Source organism: Tamandua tetradactyla, chromosome 4, assembly GCF_023851605.1.
Source record: "Tamandua tetradactyla isolate mTamTet1 chromosome 4, mTamTet1.pri, whole genome shotgun sequence".
Taxonomy (NCBI): Eukaryota; Metazoa; Chordata; class Mammalia; order Pilosa; family Myrmecophagidae; genus Tamandua; species Tamandua tetradactyla.
Window position 1 is genome coordinate 117,567,553 of NC_135330.1, and position 27,419 is coordinate 117,594,971.

The 27,419-nt window shown below is 35.8% G+C and overlaps 1 protein-coding gene across 2 annotated transcripts in view; it reads left to right on the plus strand.

Annotated features, from left to right (window-relative positions):
• VWA8 (von Willebrand factor A domain containing 8) overlaps positions 1–27,419 on the plus strand; it is a 631,595-nt gene that overhangs the window by 350,909 nt on the left and 253,267 nt on the right. For both annotated transcript variants that reach the window (XM_077158362.1, XM_077158361.1), the window contains exons 22-24: positions 12,416–12,491; positions 22,859–22,994; positions 25,275–25,394. In XM_077158362.1, the coding sequence (XP_077014477.1) occupies positions 12,416–12,491; positions 22,859–22,994; positions 25,275–25,394 (332 nt within the window). The remainder of the gene's footprint in view (positions 1–12,415; positions 12,492–22,858; positions 22,995–25,274; positions 25,395–27,419) is intronic.

The window sequence follows — 27,419 nt, forward strand, 5'->3', positions numbered from 1 at the left end:
GACATTCGAGTCATACTAATGGATGGTAGACTGTTAACCATTTTTCCTCTATAAATACCTCCCCCATTTTTGCAGAGTGGGATGGTTCATCTTTGTATTAGGTACTTACTTTTCACCTTTGTATTAGGTACTTAATTTCATCTTCTTTTGGCTTTTTGGTTGAGAGCTTCTGACTGATCTTTAATAACTAGGAATAATGCCTAAACTCAAATGAGAGAGCAAGACAAATGAGACACATTATCCTCAGGTTCCTACTAAAACAGAAGAGCTTTTTCAGGAGATCCGAAAACATTTCATTCCCAAGTTGGCATACACCATGGTGCATTTGTTGAAATATCCACCAACAGAAGTCAGAAAATGCTTCCTATGCCACCTTTGTGGCTTCATTCAGGGGGTGCTCCCCAGTGATTGTCCTGAAGTGGTTCGTTAAGCAATGGACACCCATCACCACTATAATCATTCATTTATTCCTTTGGGGGCTCAAGAAATAATGAAATAGTTACCAAAACAGAGAAAGTGTCCAGATGCTGAACTTACTATGCAGGATCAGCTGTAAGGTCAACCCAGTTTCCTGAAAGTCTTAGCTCAAGAGAACAGTACCTTTTTGCTGGCTTCCTACTGGTGACTTAAACAATTGTCTAGAAATAAACTGGATATATTATGGAGTAGCATTCAAAAGCTACATCAGATTTTAAGATGACAAATTAATGTGTTTAGAGGGCTGCTTCAGTCCTCTGCCTTCTAACTTCTTAGAGATATCGGTTCCTTCTCCTTCGCCATTAAAGCGGCACTGGAAAATAGACTGAGATTGAAATGAACTCTTTTAATCTTTTGGTTTTCTTATGATGTAGAAAATAGCTACATTACAGAAAACATAGTTTTCTGCTAAGAATTTTCTGATTATAGTGCATAGTTTTCTATTTAACTCAGGTGGCTAATGTCTAATACATAACTGGAATTTTTTTTTCCCAGTTGATGAACAAACAGAAATGAGGATAAAATAATTCATGAATTATAGTATATCAAATAATTATATGCTGTTTACAAAATGCAACAAAATACAAAATGTGAAAGAGTATGCCTCTTTTGGTTAGCTTAAACAGCAACTGGCTAGTTTAAAATTTGTTTTGGTGATCAAAAATATTTATTTTAACTTATTCCAATAAGTTATAAAGTTATTTATTGGAATAAAAAGAATATTCTAATATTCTTTTTATTCCAATAAAAAAGGTGTTTTACATTAGTATACATTACACTAATGTATAACATTAGTAAATACATTACTAATGTTATAAGTATGGTAAGATAAATTCACTTTAAAATAAATTTTATATGTTATACTATACAATAAAAAGTTAAAAAAATAAAATGAATTTAAGTTCATCAAAGGAAGGATATTTTGTTTGTTTTGTTCACAGATACTTTTGCAACACCTACAGCAATTCCCATTGGTAGGTGTTCAATAAATATTTGTTGAATGAAAGATTATGGTATGTCTTGATAAGTAAATGTGGTCACTTACTAGTTTTTGACTCTTTGTCATATGTTTATATTATTACCCAATTAGTAAGGCTTTAAGAAAACACAGATCACCATATACTTTATTTTCTGATGAAGATTCATCCAGTGTGGAGACAGCATTTGCCAGCCTCAAACCCTGTTTCCATCTGTGTGTACATCTTTGCACATTCATTCAATTTTATGTTTTATTTGCATTTCTTCTTCCATTCCTTTTTTTTTTTTTTTTTTTTGGTGGCGGGGGCTGGGATGGGGGATGGTCCATGATCCAGGAATCGAACCTGGGTCTCCCACATGAAAGGCTGGCATTCTACCACTGAACAACCCACGCATGCCCTTCTGTTCCTTTTTAAAAGCTGATTAGAGGCGGGCCGCGGTGGCTCAGCGGGCAAGAGTGCTTGCCTGCCGTGCCGGAGGACCCCGGTTCGATTCCCGGCCCCAGCCCATGTAAAAAACAAACAAACAAACAAAATATAATAAAACAAGAAAATGTTTAAAAATGTTTCCCTTTCTTCCTTCCATCCTTCCTTCCTTCTCTGTCTTTCCTTCCTTTCCTCCCTCTCTCTTAAAAAAAAAAAAAAAAAAAAAAAAAAAAAGCTGATTAGAAAATAGATACATTTTTTAATGACAGGAGAAGAGGGAGTTAGAAACTTACACATTGATTTTTCTTTTTGTTTGAAAATGGAAAAATGAAGTTCCTGCAAGAAATTAGGTCATTTTCTGAATTCCTAAAATTTACCAAGCAGCAAAGCAAATGTTCAGAGTAAAGGTAAAAGATCCAATTTTCTGAACTACTGTATCATTTTAGTAGATTTGCTTTTTTATCTTTAAAGACTGGACAATTTACAAAATTTTCAGTTTGTTAAAGGACTTAATTATCAGCATGGCTTTGAGCATTGGAGGAATTTGTTTTTAGAATAGTGTTAATACAGTGTTAGGAGATGTAATGGAGATGGGTAGATTTTGAAAACTAAGCATATTTTGAAATGTTTAACTTCCGTAGAGGACTGTTTTGCATAACTATTTTGTACCTACTCTTCCTGTTAAAAATCTACCTCTGAAAAGCAAAGCATTGCATCACAGTAGACTTCCTTCCATAAATATTATCCCTTTAATGTTTTCCTTCCTTTTTTGATGTTAGGATTTTTTGCATCTGGGCATATTAAAGATGAGTGATTGACTACTAAATAAACTATTAGTCCTCCAAAACAACTATTTTAAGAGCTGGAATCTTTTCAGTCATTTTGGAAGAAATAATATTTTGCTTGTCTTACAAAAAGGACTTTTCTCTAAAAGCAGTCAAGGCACTATTTCTCTCTCTCTTGCTCTCACTCTCGCTCTCTCCCCTTGCTCCTTCCCCCCACCTCCCCTCTTCCTTTGTTCTCTCCTTCCCTCCCTCCTTTTATCTTTTGACTTTTTACTCTGCTTCAAATGTTCTATTTTAATTCCCTCTACAGAGATTGATAATCTTGGGCTTTAAGAGATTGAGAGATTGATCAAACTAGGAGAAGATCTCAGAATTCGTCCAATGCTGGTTTTTAATGAACACTGCTATAATCATGGCTATTTTGTGTCCTCCTTTTCTGTATCAGAAGACAGCACTGTATAGAATTACTTTTTCTGTTTGACGGCCTGAAGATATTTCTTTCCCAATACAGCAAAATCAATTTGTCTTTTGTTGGTGGGCAGGAGAATGAAGGGTATTCAGCTTCTTAGCAGAATGCCCAGAATGTATGTAAACATTACATTCTTACACTTGTTTATATCACCTATATCTAGGTAGTGCTATCTTTTTTTTTTTTTTTTAGTAATTATTATTCGTTCTCTTTACCTTTATTTCATTGCTTTTTAAAAATGAGTCTCCCTAAAGAGATGGGAGAAGAAATATAGAACTGTTTAACTTTACCACTGGGGAAACCCCTGGTACTGTCTCAAACATTTGGGATGCCCAAGTCAATAGGCCAAGCCCTTTATCTTGAGGCTTGTTCTTGTGAAGGTTATATATGTAGCGGAGAAGCTTCACCTAGCTGTAGGTATGCTTAAGAGTTATTTCCAGAGGACCTCTTTTGTTGCTCAGATGTGGTCTCTTTCTCTAAGCCTGACTGCAAGTAAAACATTAATCCTCCCCTGTACATAGGGCATGACATCCAGAGGTGAAAGTCTCCTTGGCAATGTAGAATATATTTTGCAGGGATGAGCCTGGCCCTGGCACTGTGGGATGGACAATGTATCGTTTCCTACAATTAATTTATAATTGTAACAAATAAGGTGTCAGTGGCTGAGAGAGTTCAGTAGAGTTGAGACTACTCTTGTGCACCCTTTAGCTAGATATTGCTACTTATCATGGTTTGCGAAAACCATTCCTGCCAACCCTAAAAAGCACCTAAGGTTATATCTGAGATTCTACAAAGTTTCCACTCACTATGATTACTTTCCATAAATCTACAGCCTCCATATGGGTTTCTAGGCCAGTTAAGTCCAGAAACCCAGAGAGGCCAGCCATTTCAAACATCAGTTATTTCTAGCCCACTATCCCATACTGACAGCCCTTTCCAACGTGAAAATTAGAATGGGCATACCCCAGATACCCCTAAAGATTGGGAGAAAGAAAAGGCGATTATACTGATAAAGAAGTATTTATTCCTTCTAGCCTCCAATGTTCTGGAGCAGCCAGAAGAAAAAGTCTAAGATGATGGTATGGTAGCCCATGATAAACCCTGGGATCTATCCTGTAACTATTTGTTGAAGAGTGCTTTGGAAACTATTGCTTTTTTTTTCTTTGCCTTGTATATATGTTACATTATATAATTAAAAAGTATAATTTTAGGAAAAACCTAAAATTGTGGGACTGTAACCCATACCAAATTCTGAAATATTTTCTACAACTAATTGTTGTGGTGTGCTTTGAAATTTATTGCTTTTATATATATATATATATATATATATATATATGTCATTTTTCACAACAAAAAATGAATAATGAAAAAAGAAACAAAATGCATAATGAGGACGAAAAAAAGTCTTCTGAAAATTATATTTTTAATGATGCCGTGAATTCTCCTTCACTTGGAAAATATCTTCAGATATTTACTTCTCAATCAGTAATGTTAGGTTTATATCTTATGAAAATTACCATTTAGTTCATTTCCCAGTGCCTGCCATGCCAAAAAAAATTACCATTTAATTCATTTTTCTTAATCACTCCTTTTTTTAAAATATTGAACAGATATTTAGAACCTCCTATGCGCCATATCTGTCTTTCCTTTCTTGTGTTTGGTTTATATTAATGAATAGACTATTCCTATAGCTATTTTTATTTTAATAAACTATAAATTACAGATATTTTGTCAGCTATTTAAAACTCATGTAATCTTCTTTCTTCCTTCACTCTTATGTTTAACTATTAAAATTTTCCTGAAAGAAAGCTACCCATAAACCAATTAAATACAACTCATTAAAATATCATCCTCAAAATAAACATCACTATTTTAAGATCTTTTGTCCTTCAGTAAATTAGATGATATTAGGTTAATGTACCCTCACAAGCAACATTTTAGAACAGATTGTGCTTGCTCTTCAGAGGCTAATTTTCTTTCCTTATTTGACAAAAATTTGGTCTGTACATAATATAATTACTTTTATTGCATTTGGGATCACTTAAAATTACCATGGAGGCATTAATGACTCCTATTTTTTAAAAAAACAACAACTTTAAATTACAGAGTTAAAGGAAGAATAGAGTTTAGCACTGTATTTCTTTGAGTGGTCCCATTATTAAAACAGGCTTTAGTTGATAGACAGCTGTAGTTTGTAAGATAGTAAAAAGTGAGAACAATTGGTGATAACATGAATGTCAGCAATTAGTTCTAATTAATTCATCAAACATTACTGATAACTGTTATGCACTGGAAATTCATCTCTTTATTAACAACACACTAAGGAAATATGACTAAGCCATATTTTAACTCTCCACCCCCAGTGTTGTTTAAATTATTGCCTCTAATTAAACCTTTATTAGCTTATGTTTCAAAGCTGATTTTTAGAAGAACAAATCATGATAGAATTGAAATTGTAGCAAATACAATATTCTCTTATGGTCATTGCTTATCTGTATGGAAAATTTATATCTTTTGGTTCAAAATGCCCATAAATGCAGAGCCATGGTTTTGTCAGAATTCTCTGAAACAGAGTCATTATATTGTCTTTAAAAATCAATTAAACATGTGAGAGTGTGGGGCTGGCATCTGCTGGTCCTTATTCTGGTTATGTTGCTTCCGGCTTAGGAGGCCACTGGTTTCCTCTCTAAGTGTCTGTGGGCTTTCACTTAGCTCCCCCAAGACATAACTCTGGGTTCTGCCTTGCTTTGTATCTCAAAGGAAGGCACATGGCAACATCTGGGCTCTGCATCTCCAAACAGCCATATCTAGGCGTCTGTTCTCTGTTGGCACTCCAAACATCTCCAGGTGTCTGCATCTCTGAAGCAACTTTGTTTTCTCTAGAATGTCTCCTTTTTCGAAGGAAACTAGTCAAGGTCCACCTTGAGTGGGTGGAGCCACGTCTCCATCTAATCAGAAGTCCACACCCACAATTGGGTATGTTATATCTCCATGGAAACAATCCAATCAAGGTTTCCAACCTATAGTGTTGCATCAGCATTAAGAGAAACATGGCTGACCCCACAAGGAAGAAGGACATGACTTTTCTGCCATACATTAACAGCTTCAAACTAGCCTACATCCTTGGTTGGATTTGTTCATAGATATTTAATTTTGGGGGGTTGCTATTGTTGCTGGAGTTTTTTTTTCTTGATTTCCTCTTCAGGTTGCTCATTATGGTGTGTAGAAAAACCACTGATCTTTGTATGTTGGCCTTATGTCCTGCCAGTTTCTTGTGCTTATTTATTAGCTCTGGTAGCCTTGTCATAGATTTTTCAAAACTTTCTAAATGTAGGATTATGTCATCTGCAAATACTGAGAATTTCACTTCTTCCTTTCCCATTTGGGTACCTTTTGTTTCTTTTTCTTGCCTCATTGCTCCAGCTGGGACTTCCAATACAATGTTGGATAACAGTGGTGAGAGTAGGTATCCTTGTCTTCTTGTTCCAGACTTGGCAGGAGTGCTTTTGGTCTTTCCCCATCGAGTGAGATATTGTCTGTGGTTTTTTCATGTATGGCCTTGTTGTGTTGGGGTGGTTTTGTTAGGGGGTGTTCTAGTTTGCTAGCTGCTGGAATACAATATACCAGAAACAGAACAGCTTTTATAAAGGGGAATTTGTTAAGTTGCAAGTTTACAGTTCTAAGGCCACAAAAATATCTAAATTAAAGCAAGCCTATCAAAATGTCCAAATTAAGGTACTAGCAAGAGTTGGTTACCTTCACTCAAGAAAGGCCGATGAAGTTCAGTGTTTATCTCTCAACTGGAAAGGTATAACAAACATGGTGACATTTGTTATCCTGTTCTCCAGGCCTCCTGCTTCATGGAACTCCCCCAGGGGCGTTTTTCTTCTTCATCTTTAAAGGTCTCTGGCTACATGAGCTCTCGTGGTTCTTGTGGCTCTCTCATCATTCACTTGTCGCTCTCCAAAATGCTTCCTCTTTTAAAGGATTCCAGTGAACCAATCAAGATCCACCTGGAATGGGGGGAGTCACATTTCCCTTGAATCAAAGGTTAATACCCACAACTGGATCTGTCACATCTCTGTGGAGATAATCTAATCAAGTTTCTAAACTACAGTGCTGGATAGGGATTAAAAGAAAAGGCTGCCTCTACATGATGGATCAGGATTAACACATGGCTTTCCTAGGGTCCATGATCATTTCAAACCAGCACAGGGGAAATGATGAATTTTGCTGGATGCTTTTTCTGCATCAGTTTTGATGACCATGTGGTTTTCTCATTTGATTTGTGAATGTGGTTGTGCCGGTTTGAAACCATTGTGTACCCCAGAAAAAGCCCAGTTCTTTAATCCTCATTCAATATTGCTCAGTGGGATCTCTGATTCTTTCCATGCAGATGTGACCCACCCAACTGTGGATGGTAACTTTTGATTAGATGGTTTTCATGGAGGTGTGTCTCCATCCATTCAAGGTGGGGTCACTTACTGGAGCCCTTTAACAGGGAATCATTTTTGGAAAACGCTTTATACTCAACAGAACTGACAGAGCCCACACAGCCAGAGACCTTTGGAGATGGAAAAGGAAGGTGCTCCTGGGGAAGCATTATGAAATGAGGAGAGAAAGCTAGTGGAAGTTGTGTGTGCCTTCCCAGTCGAGAGAGGTGTCCAGAACCCAAAAACCTCGGCAGATGCCAGCCACATGACTTCCCAGATGACAGAGCTGTTCAGCATCAGCCTTTCTTGAGTGAAATAACCTCCTGTTGGTGCCTTAATTTGGACATTTTCATGGCTTTAGAACTGTAAACTTGCAACTTAATAAATTCCCTTTTTAAAAGCCATTCTATTTCTGGTATATTGCATTCCAGCAGCTTATAAATTAAAATAATTAATTTTTTTGTGTTGAGACACCTTTGTATACCTTGCATGAACCCACTTCTTCATGTTGGGGGAATAAAAGTCAACTCATATGCCACCTGAGGCCATGGTAGTCACCTCATCACTTACTAATTTGAGGTTTATGGTAGTATAGGATACTTAGTATCTTAGAAAACAAGGTTTTTTCTTGGTGTATTAAATAGTGGGTTGTTATCCCCTCATATAATTAGGATAACTTACAGAAATATAAATCAACCCCATTTTGAAACTCAGTATCATTTTATGCATGTTACCAACCTTTGCTTTTCCTTTGATGAACAAGATGAAACAGTCTGTAGTAAAAACAGAATAAAACCACTTTTATCCTGTAAATTCCTCTTTCTCATAGAATACCCTACTGCAAGCCATGATTCCTATCTGAATTTATCCTCATTTGTAGTCTCTTTTGAAATCATGTGATTCATGCTTGTTCCCGAAAACCTGTGGGTTTTATTTGTAGCTCAAAAGTCATTTGAGAAATCTAATAGGATAAGCTGTGTGCTATGAGAATTCCAGTGTTATAGAGAAATCTCATTTACCTTTTTAAAAAGTTGGAATTCAGTTTGAATTTAGTGTTTTTAATCTGCTATGAAGTGCTATAATTATTAGGGTTATAACTGAATTTCTCCTTTCTACTGACAATGATGTACAAGTTCCGCTTTCCATTTTGGTACTGGAAGGTGTCATTTTCATGCTCATTAAATATGTGTGAGCTGAGGTGAGAAATTTGTTATATTGCTATAAAAAATCTGTGTGAACATATCTTTTTCCTTTCCTGATCCACCCCCTTCCTCCATGCTAGAATATTAACAGTGAATTTAAGTGAGATTAATTGAACTTTGTTCTTGGTTTGTTTAAAACTCTAAAAATTCATTTGTTAGCAAATAAGATAGCATAGAAAGGTTCTGTAGAAAAATGTATAAGACTCAGGAATATAGAAAATGGATATATGATTATATATCATTATGTTGCATAAGAAACATTCATGCTGAAAGTTGGTAAGCCACAATAAATTGACACAATATATTTTCACTTTCCTTAACGTCCTCCAAAGCACATTTTAATTTGACTTTTTCAGAAGATGAAAGAATAATGTTGAGTTCTTTGTAAAATTTAATGTAGATACTGATGTTCATAGTGGCATTATACACAATTGCCAAAATATGGAAACAAACTGTCTAGCAACAGATGAGTGGATAAACAAAATATGTTGTAAACATATGATGGAATATTATGCATCAGTAAGAAGTAATGAGGTCCTGAAGTATGCAACAACATGGATGAACCTTGAGGATGTAATGCTAAGTGAAATAAGCCAGACACAAAAGGATAGACATTATATAATTTTACTAACATGAACCATCTAGAAAATGTAAACTCACAGTCTTAAAATGTAGAATATAGGGGACTTAGAGACAGAAGCTAGAGAAGGGGGAGTGTTTACCTAATATATACAGAATTGCTGATGAGGTTGATTTTAAATGTTCGGGAGTGGATAGAGGTGATGGTAGTTTGTTATTGGGATTATGAGTAATAGAGCCTGTTGAAGGTGAATATGATTAAAGGGTAGTCTAAAGTCATGTATCTCACCAATTAACATTACAAATATAAATAAGTTCTTGCATGAACTTCATACATTCAAATGTATGAATGTATGGCATAAAGAAGGTTCTGTAGAAAAATGTATGAGACTCAGGCATATAGAAAATGGATATATGTCACTTGTACAAAGAGTTAATAATAGAATGGTATAGGAAAAATTATTTATTTACTGCATACTATGGACTATATTTAACAGCAATACTGTACTAGTACCACACCAATAACAGGAGTAAATAATTGGGGAGGATAAGGGATATGGAGTGTTTTGGTTTTTGTATGTGTGTGTGGCTGTGTAATCTGTTATTTACCTCTTTGAAGCAATGTAAATTGTCTAAAATTGAGAGTGAGGATCATTGTACAACTAAGTGAGGATACTATGAGCCATTGTATAATTTGAGCAGAATATGGTATATGTCTTAACAAAAACTGCAGATTCAAAAAAATTTTTATTTGAATGTAGTGCTAGGACCATAAGTAGAGTTGATTATGGGGACTGGTGTCAGGCCCATGGGAGTCAGGATTAAGGGAGGAGCTTGGAATAGGAGTCGGGAATGGGAATAGGCCAGATCCCCTGGGAATAAACTAAGAAACCATTCACCATGTGCTCACATCAAAGGGAGAAGTCTTTCAAGCTAGGTGCAAATGAGGTAGATAACCAGGAGTCTAGAAACACTAACTCTCAGTAATATACTGCTATCATGCCTGCTCAAGCCCTGGTAAATGAGGAGTCGGATGCAGCAGTCACCTACTACAATAATTCAACTCTGTAGGGTCCATGATGGACATAAACCACTTCCCTCTCCACCACCAGACTAATCAACCCCAAGACTGAATATGATTGTATTTTCTGATCCAGACTTAAGGATGATCAAGGAAGATTCTTTAATGCTAAGAAAGCCAACCTTAATCTAACCGAACATCTACTAGAGTGGGTTCTATAGTTCAAGGTTCTTTGTTTAAAAAAAAAAAGTTCCATTATCCAGTAAATTTGTGGAGCCTGCATACTGTGCTACAGTAAACTGCAGTGTGTTGAGTTAGCACTTTTCATTCATTTCATGCATTCATTCATTCAACAAATATATTTTACATTCGTCCTGTAAGTCAGACATCTTCTAGATGCCGTAGGTAAAATGAGGAATGAAGTAAATATGTTCTACGCTCTTAGATATTACAATTTGTATAAAAGATAGACATTGAAATAAGCAATTACCTGACATCTGGAGTTCAAAGGACACACGTAGCAAGCACGTGTAACCTAATCTGAGAAGGGTGAAGAAAGCAATTTCCAATAATTGTCATTTATGCTAAAACCTGAAGACCAAGTAAAACCTGAAGAAAGAGGCAAGCAACTTTCAATCCCAATAACAGCAATAACTGTAACAGCAAGTAGCTAAAGCCAACATGTAATAACACTCATGATATCTGCCAGATATTGTGCTAGATACTTTCCAAATGTTGAATCAACGATATCTCATCTTGGGTGGGTTTTATTACTTGTCCAAGGTCATATGACAAATAAAGTGCCAAGAGCCAGAATTTGAATCCTGGTTGGTCTCACTCAAAAGTCCTTTCCACTACCCCACAACTGCTTCTCAAAGCATGAACTGATTTTGGTTTAATCTGTTTTGCTGTAAAAGTAATAATTTGAGTAATATCCTAAGTTTGCTTTGCTTATGATCATCATGTAATGATTAGGTTATTTAAATTGATAATCATTTTATAATTTTAATAGAGTGTAGTAAAATTTGGCATTTGGGTAGAATCTTCAGATGTATTCCATAGCTCTAAGGACTGAAGTTCACATTCTAAGTAATATTTTACACATGGTATGTATTCAGAACAACAGAGTTGCAGTTTCACATTTTACTTTGAATAAGTGGTAGGATAATTTGAAAAGACAACTTTGAAGTCTTCTAAATAAAGGTGCTACTCACATTGTGAAAGTGATTCAAATCTCTATATGAAATGATCAAACATGCCACAGAAATTTTCAAGCAATTTTAAGATAGGTGAACTTGATCCTCTTAAAATTGTCTAGATCTACCTATCACCTGCACTTTCTGTATACACTTTTTTGGCAAGAATATTCACAGGTGATATAAACTTCATAGTTTACCATGTGAAGAGGTGTACAAAATCAGGGTATTTCACACTATTAATACTTTTGAAGATCCTGGCCTAAAGGAGGGGCAGATAAATAGCATTAGGTGGACTTAAGAAAATAAAATGGATTGTCCTAATCCTGTCAAAATGTTCAAAATCTCATGGGGGACCTCATATTTCATAGTTCTTGGAGTGAGGCAAGGCCATCTGCCTTTCGTACTTAGTAGTGGCAGAATGAACCTGAATGAATGATAGACTTACTGTAATTGGTCACATCAGCATGCCACCGTATCACCAAAATTGCCTTCAAAATTATTTTTAAATAATTTAAATATAATATATATTTATTTTTAAATTTCTCCTCTTCACCCTCAGAAGGTGATTTTAAGGGATAAAATGATCGCAAGAGATATTACCAGAAGGAAAAAGAGACGTTAAGAACATGAATAATCTATAAACCTGGATTAATTTCCAAACCCTTATCATTCATATTTACATCTACAAAATTCTTTTGCCAAATGGGATTTCAGTTGCTATTTTTATTCATCTGGGAAAAACAGGATTGTGAACAAGAAGGGAAAAAGGATTCTTGGGTTATGTTTTTATTATGATCAAAACAGCTCATTTCTTTACTGACCATGAAATGTATTGGTTTCACTTTAGGGATACTACAGTACAAACTCTTACTCTTCAGCCTTCTGTTAAAGATGGACTTATTGTGTATGAAGACTCACCTTTGGTAAGTAGTCCAATTATATTAATATTTTCAACTATATTTTTTAATATTTAAATTTTTAGTATTTTAATTTTTTTTATTTCAGCCTTTGGTGGGGAGGAAAAAATCTCATAGATTCCAATATGTTTCAGTCTAACTGGAAAGCATTCATTCATATGTCATTTTGGGGTTGATATTTAAATGAGAATTATTGAGAAAAGATCATGTTTTCTTATTCTATTCTTCTCTTTCTAGAGTGAGAGACTTAAAGAATGACAGAAATCCTCTATTGATTTCTTTTCCATTCCAGAATTTAAAAAATAAAAAGTTTATTATTGTTTTCAAATGCACAGAGTATGAAATTAGTTTATGTTTCTTGAATGTTTTTAAAAACTTTTTAAATGGGTAAAATACTAGCCCAGTGTTTGGGCAGCTGGGAAGATCTAGTCCTCAGCTTTCCCACCGAGACCCAAGGAAATTCTACCAGCCAGGCCTGTCCCTTTGTACAGGTAACTTCTTTGCAACAAAGGCACAAATTAGCCATCATGGGGACTCTCTGGCTCAGACTCCAGTGCTTGAGTTGTTAGTATCTCCTGCTGAATTCTCCCAGATTGGCCTCTACTTTCCTTGAATGGAGATGTGAACACTGGGATTAGGGGTAGAAGTTTCACCTTTTTTTTCTGTTTTTTAATTCAGTTTTTTTTCATATATATATATATATATATATATATATATATATATATATGAAATATATGCATACATATACATATATGTATATATAACAAATATATGCAAAAAAGCACTAAATTCCAAGTACTTTTTTTAACTTGGTTTTTTTTAATTAATTTTAAAATTTTTTTAAAAATACCAAAAAACACCAAACAAATGCAAACGTTCGTAATTTTTGATCATTCTGTTCTACATATATAATCAGTAATTCACAGTATCATTACATAGTTGCATATTCATCATCATGATCATTTCTCCAAGTACATTTTAACAAGTATAGAAAAGACTTTAAAATTTAGTATGGGATACAGTTCTATGATTTTTTTGTTTTGACTTCTAGCTGCATCAAGACACTGAAGACCAAAATAAATATCAGTATAATGATTCAGCAGTCATACTCATGTGTTATCTTCTCTGTTATATTCATCCTTCTCTTTTTTTCTTTTTTGTGAAAAATAACATATATGCAGAAAAACAATAAACTTCAAAGTACATTGCAATAATTAGTTGGAGAACAGATTTCAGAATTTGGTATGGATTAAAGTTCTACAATCTTAGGTGTGTGTTCATTTGTTTTTAACTTTTTTAATTGTATAATATAGCATATACAAAGCAAAGAAATAAAAAAGCAATAGTTTTCAAAGCACTCTTCAACAAGTAGTTACAGTACAGATCCCAGAGTTTATCATGGGCTACTGGACCATCATCTCAGATTTTTCCTTCTAGCTACTCCAGAACATTAATATATATATTTATTATCATCATTTTTTCTTTTCTTTTTTGTGAAAAATAACATGTACAAAAAAGCAATAAATTTCGACGCACAGCACAACAATTAGTTGTAGAACAGATTTCACAGTTTGGTATGGGTTACAATTATAATGTTAGGTTTTTACATGTAGCTGCTCTAAGGTACTGGTGACTAAAAGAAATATTAATAAAATTATTTCAGCACTCATACTTGCTTGTTAAACCCAACTTTCTCTGTATAACTCCACCATTACCTTTGATCTTTCTCTCACTCTTTAGGGGTATTTGGGCTATACCCATTCTAGCTTTTTTAGTTTGGAAGGTACTGTCAATAATATGGGATAGGGGGATGGAACTAGTTGATGTTTCTGGAAAGGCTGGCCCCTCTGCATTTCAGGACTTACCTGTTCCAGGGACCCATCTGGAGGGCATAAACCTACCCTAGTGTGTAGAACCTTTGTAGAATCTTATATAATGCCTTAGATATTCTTTACAATTGGCAGGAATGGTTTTGGTTGGGGTTTTCCAAGTTATGATAGGCAGCAATGTCTAACTGAAACCTGCATAAGAGTGACCTCCAGAGTAGATTCTGGCATTTGTCAATCTGGCATTGTTGATCCCATGGTGCCAGGGCCAGGCTATCCCTGGGAGTCATCTCCCACACTGCTAGGGAGACTTTAATTTCTGGATGTTGTGTCCCACATAGTAGTGAGGCCAGTGGTTTCACTTGCAGAGTTGGGCTTAGAGAGAAAGGCCACGTCTGAGCAACAAAAGAGATCCTCTGAGGTCACTCTTAGGCATACATACAGGTAAGCTATGCTTCTCTGCTACATACATAAGCTTCGTAAGAGCAAGCCTCAAGATCAAGAGTTGTCCTATTGATTAGGGTATCCCTACTGTTTGACACAGTATCTGGGGTTTCCCTGGTGGTAAAGTTTAATAGTTCCATTTTTTTTCTCCCATTCCTCAGGGAGATTGCCAGTACCTTTTTTTTTCTTTTTCTTTTTTTTTTTTTTAATACCTTGGCAGGCACCGGGAATCGAACCCGGGTCCTCTGGCATGGCAGGCAAGCCACCGTGGCCTGCCCGATTGCCAGTGCTTTTTGATTATCTGCTTAGTATACTCTAAAATGTATCCAGGCATTACCTTATGCTATACAGAATTAAAGGCCTTCATTCTTATTCTGGGCTCCCTGTGTTTGGATTGTTTAAATGATCTATCTAGAGAGGTTGAGTTAGATTATCTGCTACAGAAAATTTAGGTTCTGGACAAAGTAAACCTTTCTTCCTTTTGTCTCAAAGAGTAGGTGATATTCTAGAATTCAGGTAATGTCTTCCTTACCCCTATATTCTGAATTACCTTGATCTTGACCTGCTCAGCTTCATTCTTATCTCTGAATACCAGGTTATACATATATAAAACAGCTTCCCAAAATCCAGAAAAACCAATTACCACTACAGACTAGATGTGACTGCTATAAGAGTTTACAATCTGGGCCCCAATTTTCTTATAAGCATTTTCTAATTGAGATCATTCAATATTTGCTCTTTTGTTTCTGGCTTATTTTGCCTCACCAAATGTCCCAAAGGTTCATTCACATTGTTGCATGCCTCACAACTTCATTACTTTTTGTAGCAGCACAATGTTCAATCATATGTACACACCATCATTTGCCAGTCTACTTCTCAGTCAGTGCATCTTTCAGCCACCTCCATCTACTGGGACTCATGTATAATGTCCAAAGTCAACAGTCCATCCACACTCTCAATTTTAGATAATTTCATCGTTCCCAAGAGAAAGATAACCAGTAGACACACCCTTACCAAATACAAAATCCAGAGCTTCCCCTAACTCTTGTCCCTCCCCCCATTATGTACCCCTGATATTGCTGTGGTACTGTTGCTGTTTTCCTGTTAAACATCTCCCATAGCATGCAATAGCATTTTCCCCCACACCCTGAAATTACACAGTTTGTACAAGATTCATATCTTTTCAGTAGTTCATACAAGAACTTACTTGTATTTGTCGTATTTATTGATGGGACACATGAGTCTATACAACCCCTTTCAATCATGTTCACCTTCAATTATACTAATATTACTTATAGACCCACTAGTGAACCATCTTCACTTCTATCTATTCCCTTACAATTAAGTCCAACCTCATTAGCTAACTGTTCACCTATTGCAAGCTTCCGTGCATCTCTAGGTCCCCTATATTCTGTATTATGAGCCTAGAATCATACAGTATCTGTCCTTTTGTGTCTGCTTATTTTCACTCAGCATCATGTCCTCAAGACTCATCCATCTTGTCACGTGGTTCAGGATGTCATTTCAACTTACTACTGCATAATATTCCATTGTATGTGTATACCACATTTTGTTAATCCACTCATCTGTTGATGGGGACTTGGATTGTTTCCATCTTTTGGCAATTCATAGCAGCAGAATAATGCTGCTATGAATATCGGTGTACAGATCTGTTTGTGTCACTGCTTTCAGCTCTTCTGGGTGCATACTGAGTAGTAATATTGCCAGGTCATAGAGCAACTCTATATTTAGTTTTCTGAGGAACCACCAGACTGTCTTCCATAGCAGCTGTACCATTACACATTCCCACCAGCAGTACATAAATGTCCCAATTTCTCCACATACTCTCTAACATTTTTAGTTTCCTATAAAAAACCTATGTATGTGAGGTTGTATCTCATTGTAGTCTTGATCTGCATTTCCCTTATAGTTAATGAGAATGAGCATCTCTTCATGTGTTTTGAGCCATCTTTATTTGTTCTTCAGAAAAACACCGATTCATATCTTTAGCCCACTTTATAATTGGGTTGCTTGTTCTTTTGTTGTTGAATTGTATGATTTCTTCATGTATACAGGATATCAAACCTTTATCCCATGTGTGATTTTCAGATATTTTCTCCCTTTGAGTTGGCTACCTCTTCACCTTTTTAGCAAAGTCTTTTGAGACACAAAAGCATTTGATTTTGAGGAGTTCCCATTTATCTATTTTTTCTTTTTTTTTGCTTGTGATTTGGATGTAAAGTTTAGGAAGCTACCTCCCATTACTAGGTCTTGAATATGTTTGCTTACATTTTCTTCTCAGAGCTTCCTGGTACTGGTTCTTATATTTAGGTGTTTGATCCACTTTGAGTTAATTTTTTATAGGGTATAAGGTAAGGGTCCTCTTTCATTCTTCTGGCTATTGATACCCAGTTCTCCCATGCCATTTATAGGAAAGACTATTGTGTTCCAGTTCAGTGGATTTGGGGGTCTTGTCAAAGATCAGTTGACCATATTAGGTGATCTATTTCTGTGCTCTTGATTAGATTCCATTGGTCAATACTACTGTCTTTCTGCCAGTACCATGCTGTTTTCACCACTGTGGCTTTATAATAAAGTTTTAAAATGGGAGTGTTAATTCTCCCACTTCATTCTTCTTTTTTTTAGGATGCTTTTAGCCATTTGGAGGTCTCTTTCCCTTCCAGATGAATTTGGTAACTAGCTTTTCCAAGTTGTCAAAATAGATTATTGGGATTTTCATTGGTACTGCATTCAATCTGTAGATCAATTTGGGTAGAAGTGACAACTACATTTAACTTTCCTATCCATGAGCATGGAATGTCTTTTACGTATTTAGATATTCTTTGATTTCTTTTAGCAATTTCATGTAGTTCTCTGTGTACAAGTCCTTTACGTCCCTAATTAAGTTCATTCCTAGATATTTGATTCTCTTAGTTGCTATTTTGGGAATTTTTTCCTTAATTGACTCCTTGGGTAGATCATTGCTTATGTATAGAAATGTTACTGATTTTGCACATTAATTATTATTATTATTATTATTATTATTATTATTATTATTAATTTTATAATATGGGCAGGCACCAGGAATCAGACCCAGGTCTAAGGCATGGCAGGCGAGAACTCTGCCTACTGAGCCACCTGGCCCACCAAGCATATTAATTTTATAACCTGCCCCCTTGCTGAATTTGTTTATAGATCAAGTAACTTTGTTGTAGATTTCTCAGGATTTTCCAAGTATAGTATCCTGTCTTCTGCAAATAATGAAAGTTTTACTTCCTCCTTTCCAATTTGGATGCCTTTTATTTCTTTTTCCTGCCTGGTTGCTCTATCTAGAACTTCTAGTACAATGTTGAATAATGGTGGTGACAGAGAGGATCCTTGTTCTCATTCCCGATCTTAGGCAGAAAGCTTTCAGCCTCTCACCATCAAGTATGATGCTGGCTATTGGTTTTTCATATATGCCTTTTGAAGTGTTTTTATCAGAAAAGGGTGTTGAATTTTGTTGAATGCTTTTTCAGCATTAGTCGAGATGATCATCTGATTTTTCTCTTTTGATTTGTTAATGTGCTATTTTACATTAACTGATTTTCTTGTCTTGAACCATCTTTGCATTCCTGGTATAAACCCCACTTGGTTGTGGTGTATAATTCTTTTAATGTGCTTTTGGATTCAATTTGCTAATATTTTGTTGAGAATTTTTATATCTGTGTTCATTAGGGTGATTGGTCTATATTTTCCCTTTCTCTTAGCATCTTTACCCTGTTTTGGTTATAAGATGATTTTGCTTCATAAAATGAGTTAGGTAGTGTTCCTTATTCATCCATTTTTTTTAAAAGTTTGAGTAGGATATTTGTTAGTTCTTTTTGGAATGTTTGGTAAAATTCCCCTGTGATGCCATATGGTCCTGGGCTTTTCTTTGTAAGAAGATTTTTGATGAGTGATTGAATCTCTTTACTTGCAATTGATTTGTTGAGATCTTCTGTTTCTTCTTGAGTCAGTGTAACTTGTTTGTGAGTTTTCAGGAATTTGTTATTTCATCTTAGTTGTCTATTTTGTTGGTGTACAGTCCTTCATAGTATTCTCTTTTTATGATTTTTTAAAATTTATTTAGGGTCTGTGGTAATGAACCCCCTCTCATTTCTGATTTTATTTGCATCCTCTCTCTTTTTTCCTTAGTTAGCCTTGCTAGCGACCCAATGACTTTATTCATTTTCTCAAAGAACCAACTTTTGGTTTTATTGATTCTTTCTAGTCTTTTGTTCTCCCATTCATTTAACTCTGCTTTAATCTTTGTTATTTCTCTTCTGTTTGCTTTGGGTTAGCTTGCTGTTTTTTCTCAGGTTCCTCCAGGTGAGCAGTTAAGCCCAAAATTTTTGCTCTTTCTTCTTTTTTAATATAGGTATTTAAGGCAATAAATTTCCCACTCAGCACAGCCTTTGCTGCATCCCATGAATTCTGAGATGTTGTAGTCTCGTTTTCATTCATCTCCAGATAACTACTGATTTCTCAAGCAATTTCTTCTCTGACCTACTCATTGTTTAAGAGTGTGTCAGTTAATCTCCATATATTTGTGAAAGTTCTTATTCGTTGGTGGTTATTGGTATCCAGCTTCACTCTATTGTGATCGGAAGTAGTGCTTTGAATAATTTCAGTATTTTTAAATTTATAAAGGCCTGTTTTGTGCCCCAGCATATGCTCTATTAACAACAGACCTGCCCTACAGGAAATACTAAAGGGAGTCCTCTCAGCTGAAAAAAACATAAAAGATAGGAGTGGGAGGTCTGGAATAGGGCAACCAACTAAAAGATAGATTGGCAGAATGGATTAAGAAATATAACCGAGCTATATGCTGCTTACAAGAGACTCATCTTAGACACAAGGATACAAATAGATTGAAAGTGAAAGAATGGAAAAAGATTTTCCACACAAGATGTAACCAAAAGAAAGTAGGAGTAGTTAAACTAATATCAGACAAAATAGACTTTAAATGTAAAGACATCATAAAAGACAAAGAAGGATACTATACATTAGTAAAAGGTACAATTAATCAAGAAAAAATAACAATCATAAATGTCTGTGTTCCCAATCAAGGAGCGCCAAAGCACATGAGATGGACACTGGCAAAACTGAAGAGAACACTAGACGTTTCAACAATATATTAGGAGACTTCAGTACGCCACTCCCCTCTATAGATAGAACATCCAGACAGAGGATTAATAAGGAAATAGATAAATCAAACAATTTGAACAATGATTTAGACCTAACAGTTATATCTAGATTGTTATACCCCAAACCAGGATATACATTCTTCTCTAGTGCTCATGGAGCATTCTCCAGGATAGATCATATGCTGGGACACAAAACAGGTCTTTGTAAATTTAAAAACATTGACATTATTCAAAGCACTTTCTCTGACCACAATGGAATGAAGCTATATCTCAATAACCACCAAAGACTGAGAACATTCACAAATATATGGAGATTAAATGACACACTCTTAAACAATGAGTGGATCAGAGAAGAAATTGCTAGAGAAATCAGTAGCTATCTGGAGATTAATGAAAATGAAAATACAACATCACAGAACTAATGGGATACAGCAAAGGCTGTGCAGAGAGGAAAATTAATCTTTGCTATTTCACTTCTTCTATTTCTATTTGCTTTTGGGTTAGTTTGCTGTTCCTTATCAAGTTATTCCAGGTGAGCAGTTAAGTCCTCGAGTTTTATAAGCTACGTGGCACAGATGCGCATGAGAGCACCTGCCAGTTGTGGGAAAAGGGCACTTGTATTGTGGGGTGGACCAAAGGTGTGCACATGTGCTGGGCAGGCGGGGGGGGGGGGTGGGATGCAGAAGTCAAGAGGTCTGTGGATGGAAATGTGGGTGCCTGGCAGGGAAGAGATGGTTGTGCCGGTGCTTTGGTCTTGGGGGCAGGACCCTGGTGTGTGTGGATCTAGGGGCCAGGGCCCTGGTGTGTGCAAGGTCTGGGATGCAGGGCCCTGGGGTACTGGTGTACAGAGCTCGGGGACAGCAAGGTGAGATTGTGCCTGCGTGGGCTGGGGGCTGGTATGGCAGGGATGCGCAGGTCAGTGTTTGCCCCGAGGTGAGAGGGTATGGTATGGGTGGGTGCATGTGTGCATACAGATTGAGGGGGTGGGGGGCAGATGCTGATGTGCACATTCACAATGCTTGGCAGGGGGAGGGGGTCAGGGGTCTGGGCAGGATTCAGCGACTGTATGGGCTAGGTGTGGGTGTGGTCTGGGTATGAAGGTGAACGCTTGCATCCCAGATGTGTGGGTGACTGCCTGCAGAGGGCGGGGAGGGGGACGTGTGGGTCCAGGGGCTGGACGGGTGTACGTGGGTCTCCGGAGGGATGGGGCAATACTTCCCTTGTGTGGGAGAGGTGGGTAGGCTGGAGTAGGCTTGTGTGCATGCTTTGGGCAGGGTGTAAGGTGGGAGGTGTGGGGGGGGAGGGTGGTCGAGGCAGTGGTGCTTAGAGTGCGTGGTGGTGACGAGGTTCAGATGCATGAGGTGTAGGGGGAGTCGCAGGTTTCAGGGCACAGCTAGTGCTGCATGAGGTTAGCTTGTTCAAGGAACTCGGATTGGCTTACTTCTTCGTGCACTCCTGATGGCTCCGGGCCTCCGTTTGGAAATGGGTGAGCGAGGCTGTTTGCATTCGCTGGATGGTCTCCAGTTCTCCAAGTCTCATTTCTTCTGCTCTTTCAACGAGAGCCCTATGTGGTGTAGAAGACCCTACCAGGTCACCTACACCCTGGGATCGCTCTCCGAGTAGTTTTTCTGTCACTTCTGTATCTGTTCCTTGGAGCAGGAGTGAACTTGGCCTATCCTGTTCCATCATCTTCCCAATTTGTTTTATTTATTTACTCTTTAAAAATATATCCATTATCAGTTTTCTACAAAATGAAATAAAATATTTGTGGTTGAGGGAATCACCTTATTTCAAAATCTGTATTCCTTTAAGATTATTCACCAAAATTTGTACTTACAAAATTTTATGGTATGGTCCACTTTATGTTATCAGATATTTCTTACTATTAAAAAAAAAATCTTTGGGTTCACATTTAAATTCACTGAATATCCCCTCCTACCCATACCCAAATGTGTTTTAGCGTTCCTCTAGCTTTTATCTTTCTTTTCATAATGTCACCATTCACCCAGTCACCTCCTAGAAAGAAAATCTAGGAGTCTTTCTTATTTTTCCTTCCTCCCTCTTCCATCTATTCAGTTGCTGAAACTATAGATTCTGTCTCTGCAAAAGTCTTCAGATCAATCTAATCCTCATTCCCATTTTTTTTTTTCAATATACCTCTCCTAAAATCAGGTCCCCAAACCACTTCTTAGCTAAATGATATGGTTAATTCCCTTTAACTCTCTTCTGGACATTGCTGCCAGATTAAACATACTAAAATGTAACTCAGGTCCATTCCTATCATGTTTTAACTCATAAATCTTTATATCCCATTACTTAATGAGGTAAAGTACCTTCTTTCTGGTCTGGCAGTCCAGTCTCCCATTCCAGTCCCTTTTCTCTCTTGTCTTACATATAACCTCTAGTTCAGCCAAAAGAGAGTATTCATAATCACTCTGCTCTAAATATGTCCCTAGATTTCTTGAGTTTGACCTTGTATTCTTTGTCTTGAATACCACTCTTTCCAGCACCATGTACTGTGACCATCTTTCCATCCATCCATCATCATTCACTCTTTCAAGATCCATATCAGATGCAGCATTCTGAATTGATTGTGATGTCTCATTTCTCTTAACCCCTGTGGCATTTCAATTTCTGCATTTGTTGTATTCATTTTAAATCTCTCCTAGTGTATGAAATGTTATTGGGCATCACCACCATAGTAGCATTTTAATGCTAAGCAGTGAGATTACTATAGAGTTAGCAGTTTAGTGACTGTGAAGCTTTCAGTGGAGGCCCATAAATTTTGTTCCAGCTCTGCTGCAGACATTTTTTATGAGAGTGTGCATATAACTTAAATAAAACCAGCTATTATCAGTCTAAAGCAATAAATAATGTAGTTTTTAAGATGGTTGTTTTCACTCTTTTGTTTCTAATAGATTTTCTGTTTTTAAAGGTTAAAGCAGTAAAGTTGGGTCATGTTCTGGTAGTTGATGAGGCAGACAAGGCCCCAACAAATGTCACCTGTATTTTAAAAACTCTGGTAGAAAATGGGGAAATGATTCTAGCAGATGGAAGACGCATTGTTGCAAGTAAGTATTAAAAAATCGATTTTTTCCTTTTAACACATGCAATTTTTACATCACAGACTTAGTTGGTTACAAGCACAAGTTCAGTCTAACTTAAATTGTCTGTACTGACAATCATTTTTAAAAACCAGTACTTCTGAATCTAACTTTGTCAGTTTTACTTTTATAGTCAAAGAACATCTTTGAAAATTTCACTGCTAATACTAGGATAAATCAGTGTCATATTTTTCTACTCTGAAAATACAAACACACAGTTCTTAATATACTGATCTCTCAATTATTTGTGTGTGATACTTTTTATTTCTATAATTTGGAACTTTTGAAAACTGACATGTTTCTAATACTGTCTACTCCCATTATTATTACTAATTTTATTTTAAGCTAAATATAATTAGAAAAATTGCTGGAAATTTTATTATATATATGTGTGTGTTTTCATGCATATATGCTGCACAGAAGCAGATACACACATTTCCTTTTTTGTGTTGTTATTAGGGAAGAGTATACAGATGAATCCCATCAGTCTATTATCTACTGCAATGTGAGAACATTTTCTAGTTTCTAATTAAAAACATTTATTTTCTGAAAAGACTTGGAAATCTGTAACTAGCCTTTGAAAATATAAAGCCAATAACTTTTCAAAAAGTTGAAGCTAATTACTAGAATCTGTAATATTTTTAAAAGATCCTATAAAGCAAAACTATTATCACTGCATGAGTGCATAATCATAGAGGTGTTCTTCTTGGACACAGTTATTGTGAAAGTGCCATTTGTGAGGCTAGGAAAACCAGAACCGATAGAAGTAGGCTAATGTTCAGTATCACGGGGAATCTTTGGAAAAATAAAATTTAAGTTGGATATCTTAACGGCTATCTCTTAAAAGATCATTGAGACCCTTCGGATTAGAATTCTGCTTGTCCTCTTTAGAGGCATCATGAGGACTGTGAAATAGAGAGAAAGAAAGAATTGTTGGAACAAATTTTTAGTTAAAGAGTGATTAGTTCCTGGTAACCTTCCATGTTCTCTGCTACATTTCTGAGGGCTAGTCTAGAAGGAAACAACCAACTTAAGTGTGAGTATGGTTGACAGTTAAACACAAGAGCTTTAAAGATCTCTTAAACATGGTTTCCTAACTGTTTTTCATTTTCTTTGCTTTTTTTCATTTCTTATTGTTGTTTTTATTTCAGTGAATGAATGAATTAAATTTTGCCTGTGGCCACATACCCTTCTGGTCTGCCACTACTGAAATTAATGGGGATCAAATGTTAAAACTATTGGTTGTATTAGCACACGAATATGTAGCACATTGAAAGCTTACTTTTGGTGTCAAAAGGTTATGAGGGGCGGGCCACGGTGGCTCAGCAGGTAAGAGTGCTTGCCTGCCATGCCCGAGGACCTGGGTTCGATTCCCAGTGCCTGCCCATGTTAAAAAAAAAAAAAAAAAAAAAAAGGGTTATGAGTTAGGTTCTTACTAACATCTTTCAAATAAAATTACAAGTGTTTCACAACTCCCATTTTTAAAAGATGGGCCCTAACACAGATTTAAATAAACCCAGATGACAAGTGTTTCTTTTTAAAAATAGCCATAAAATAAAGATCTTACTATATTAAATTATTGTCTGAGCTAACAATTCTATCTGAAATGTACTTTAGCCAGTAGAATGTAATATTCCATTCATTTAATACTTTAAGCAATTTCCTACCAGCTGTTTAAAGAGTTCAAACACTAGTCAACTTGAGATTACTTTTTTAAGAACTGTGGTAGAATCCCTTGATTGGAAATAAACCAAAATTGCACTATTGAGCTAAATAGGTTTTCAAGAACTTTATTCTGTGTGGTTAGATTGAAGGGTACATCATCTAAACAGAATTTGCCTCTCAGCTGCATAATGATAGACTATATACAAAATGATACAGATGATTTGATAAAAACTAAAGAATGTTTGGATTATTTCTTCTTATAGAGTTCTACTTATTTTTTATTTTTAGGAGTGACATCATTCAAGCCAGGTTTAAGCACTGTAAGACAGAATTTTGACAAGTTTGCTTTTTAGATGGTACACTGAATTCACATAAAAATGCAACTTCCTGTACAATTTAGTTTAGGATCTTAAGCAAACTTTCTCAAGAAAATTCTTTTTTCAGAAACTTTTATCGCAACAGATTTCTTAGAGCTTTTATAATCAAACAGTATGATTAACATGTTAAAGGCTATATAACTTTATATTCTTAAGAGTTACCAAATATCAATAAAGAATAAATAGAAAAAATGTTATTTTTCAGATTCTGCTAATGTGAATGGAAGAGAAAATGTTGTCGTAATTCATCCTGATTTTCGGATGATTGTTCTGGCCAACAGACCCGGATTTCCTTTCCTAGGCAATGATTTCTTCGGTACATTAGGTAAAAATAATAACGACAACAACGCTAATTTTGTCTTAGTAACAATGCTGTGAGGGCCATCATTGAGTGCCTACCTTGTGCCATGATGTATTTTCATCACAGCCACTTTGTGTGAGTGTTTGTCATCTCTGTGTTGACAGGAGGATATCTGATATTCAAAGAGATTAAATGTTCTTCTACGGTGACTTCACTAGTGAGTGGGAGCTGGACTTTGTAACTAAGCCTATCTGATTCCAGAGCCTGTTTTCTTAAACACACACACACTATACTTGGTTGTTTAGGGCCTTTTGGAATAAATCACAACATAAGGAATGTTATTTAGTGTCTGAATTTTGTCACATCACCTAACAATAAAAGAAATATGTGTCTCTATGGCATTTAGGTAATTCTGGATTCTTATACCATCATGAAGCAGGCCTACTTTCCTTAAACCCTTAATCTTAGAACCCTAAATCTGTGCAGCAAATACTTATTGAACACTTCTTAGATACTAATCCAGATTCATTTCTGTGTTCTTCACTAAAAGTATAAGATATTATCCTAATAGCATAAATAAAAGTAATGATGATGACAATGATAATTATAAATATTATAATAATAATGGTACACATTGAAAATTTACCGGGTACTGAGCACTGTTTAAAGTACCTCACATGAATTAACTCATTTAATCTTACAAAAAAACCCTCCATTTTACAAAGGAAGAAGGCACATGGAGATTAATTTACTCCAGGTCACAAAACTAGTAAGTGACAAAGCTGTTTTTGAACCCAGGAAGCGTGGCTGTACAATCTTTGCTCTTACCATTTCATTATACTGTCTTAAGGAGTTTAGAGTTCAAGGGCACAGAAAACTCTGGTATCTTGTATGTCAGATATAAGACAAATAAGACCAAAAGATGTGTTTTGATTTAATGTTTTAAATAGGTGGCACAATCTGATAATTTAAAATATAATAAATATGCAATGAAAATTCACCCACATCTGATTCACATTTGCCCAGTTCTCACCCACACCCACATATACATAAGAATTTTTTTTATGTACCCTTGTTTCTTTTTATATATATGAGCAAATATAAATATAGATTCTTATCTTTTTTCTTTTTCACAGAAAAAGTAGCATATTATACAGTCTGTTACTACCTTGCTTTTTTTTTAAAACTAACAAATATATCCTGGAGAGCTTTCTGTATCAGTATATTAAAAAACCTCCATATTCTATTTTTTTTTAATAATTGCACTGTGTGGAATACCATCATTTATTTAATTAATTCCCTGTTAATATTTAAATACTTTCCAGGCTTTTATTATTACAAGAAACGTGGTACTGATACCTTGTATGTACATGATTTCTGACATGGGTAGGTATATCTACAGAATAAGTTGCCAGAAGAGAAAATGCAGCATCATATTTATAATTTTTGCATATATAATACGATAGGTTCTGCCAGATTGCCTTCTATAGGGTTTGCTCTGCTTTACTTCTCCAGTTTTATTTCCCCATAGACTTTCACAGTGTATTATCAAGTTTTTAGAATTTTGCCAATCTAAGATATTATATCTTAAAATAGTTTGAAGTCTCTTTTCTCTTAATGTGAGAGAAATTGAGCAGTTTTTATATGTATAAGGGCTATTTATAATTCCTTTTTGGTGAACACATCTATTCGTATCTATTACAGATTTTTACTGTTGTATTGTTGGCTCTTTACTTATCAATTTCTAGGAGATTTAGGAGATTGACCCTTTGTATATGCTGCAACAAAATATGGGTTTTATTTTTGCAGTTCAGACATCTGATGCCCCAGAGCCAGGACAGAATGAAACTTTCTAATTAGAATAGCACTTGTGTGTGTCAAAAAGAAGCGATATTATAATCAGTGTTTGGCCTGGAATGAGTGGTATATAGACATTTACTTCACTTTACTTTGTTCTCATGCGCTGAGATAATAGTCAATAAAAATCATTATCAAAATCTCATTTCTAGGGTAGGCCACAGTGGCTTAACAGGCAGAGTTCTCACCTGC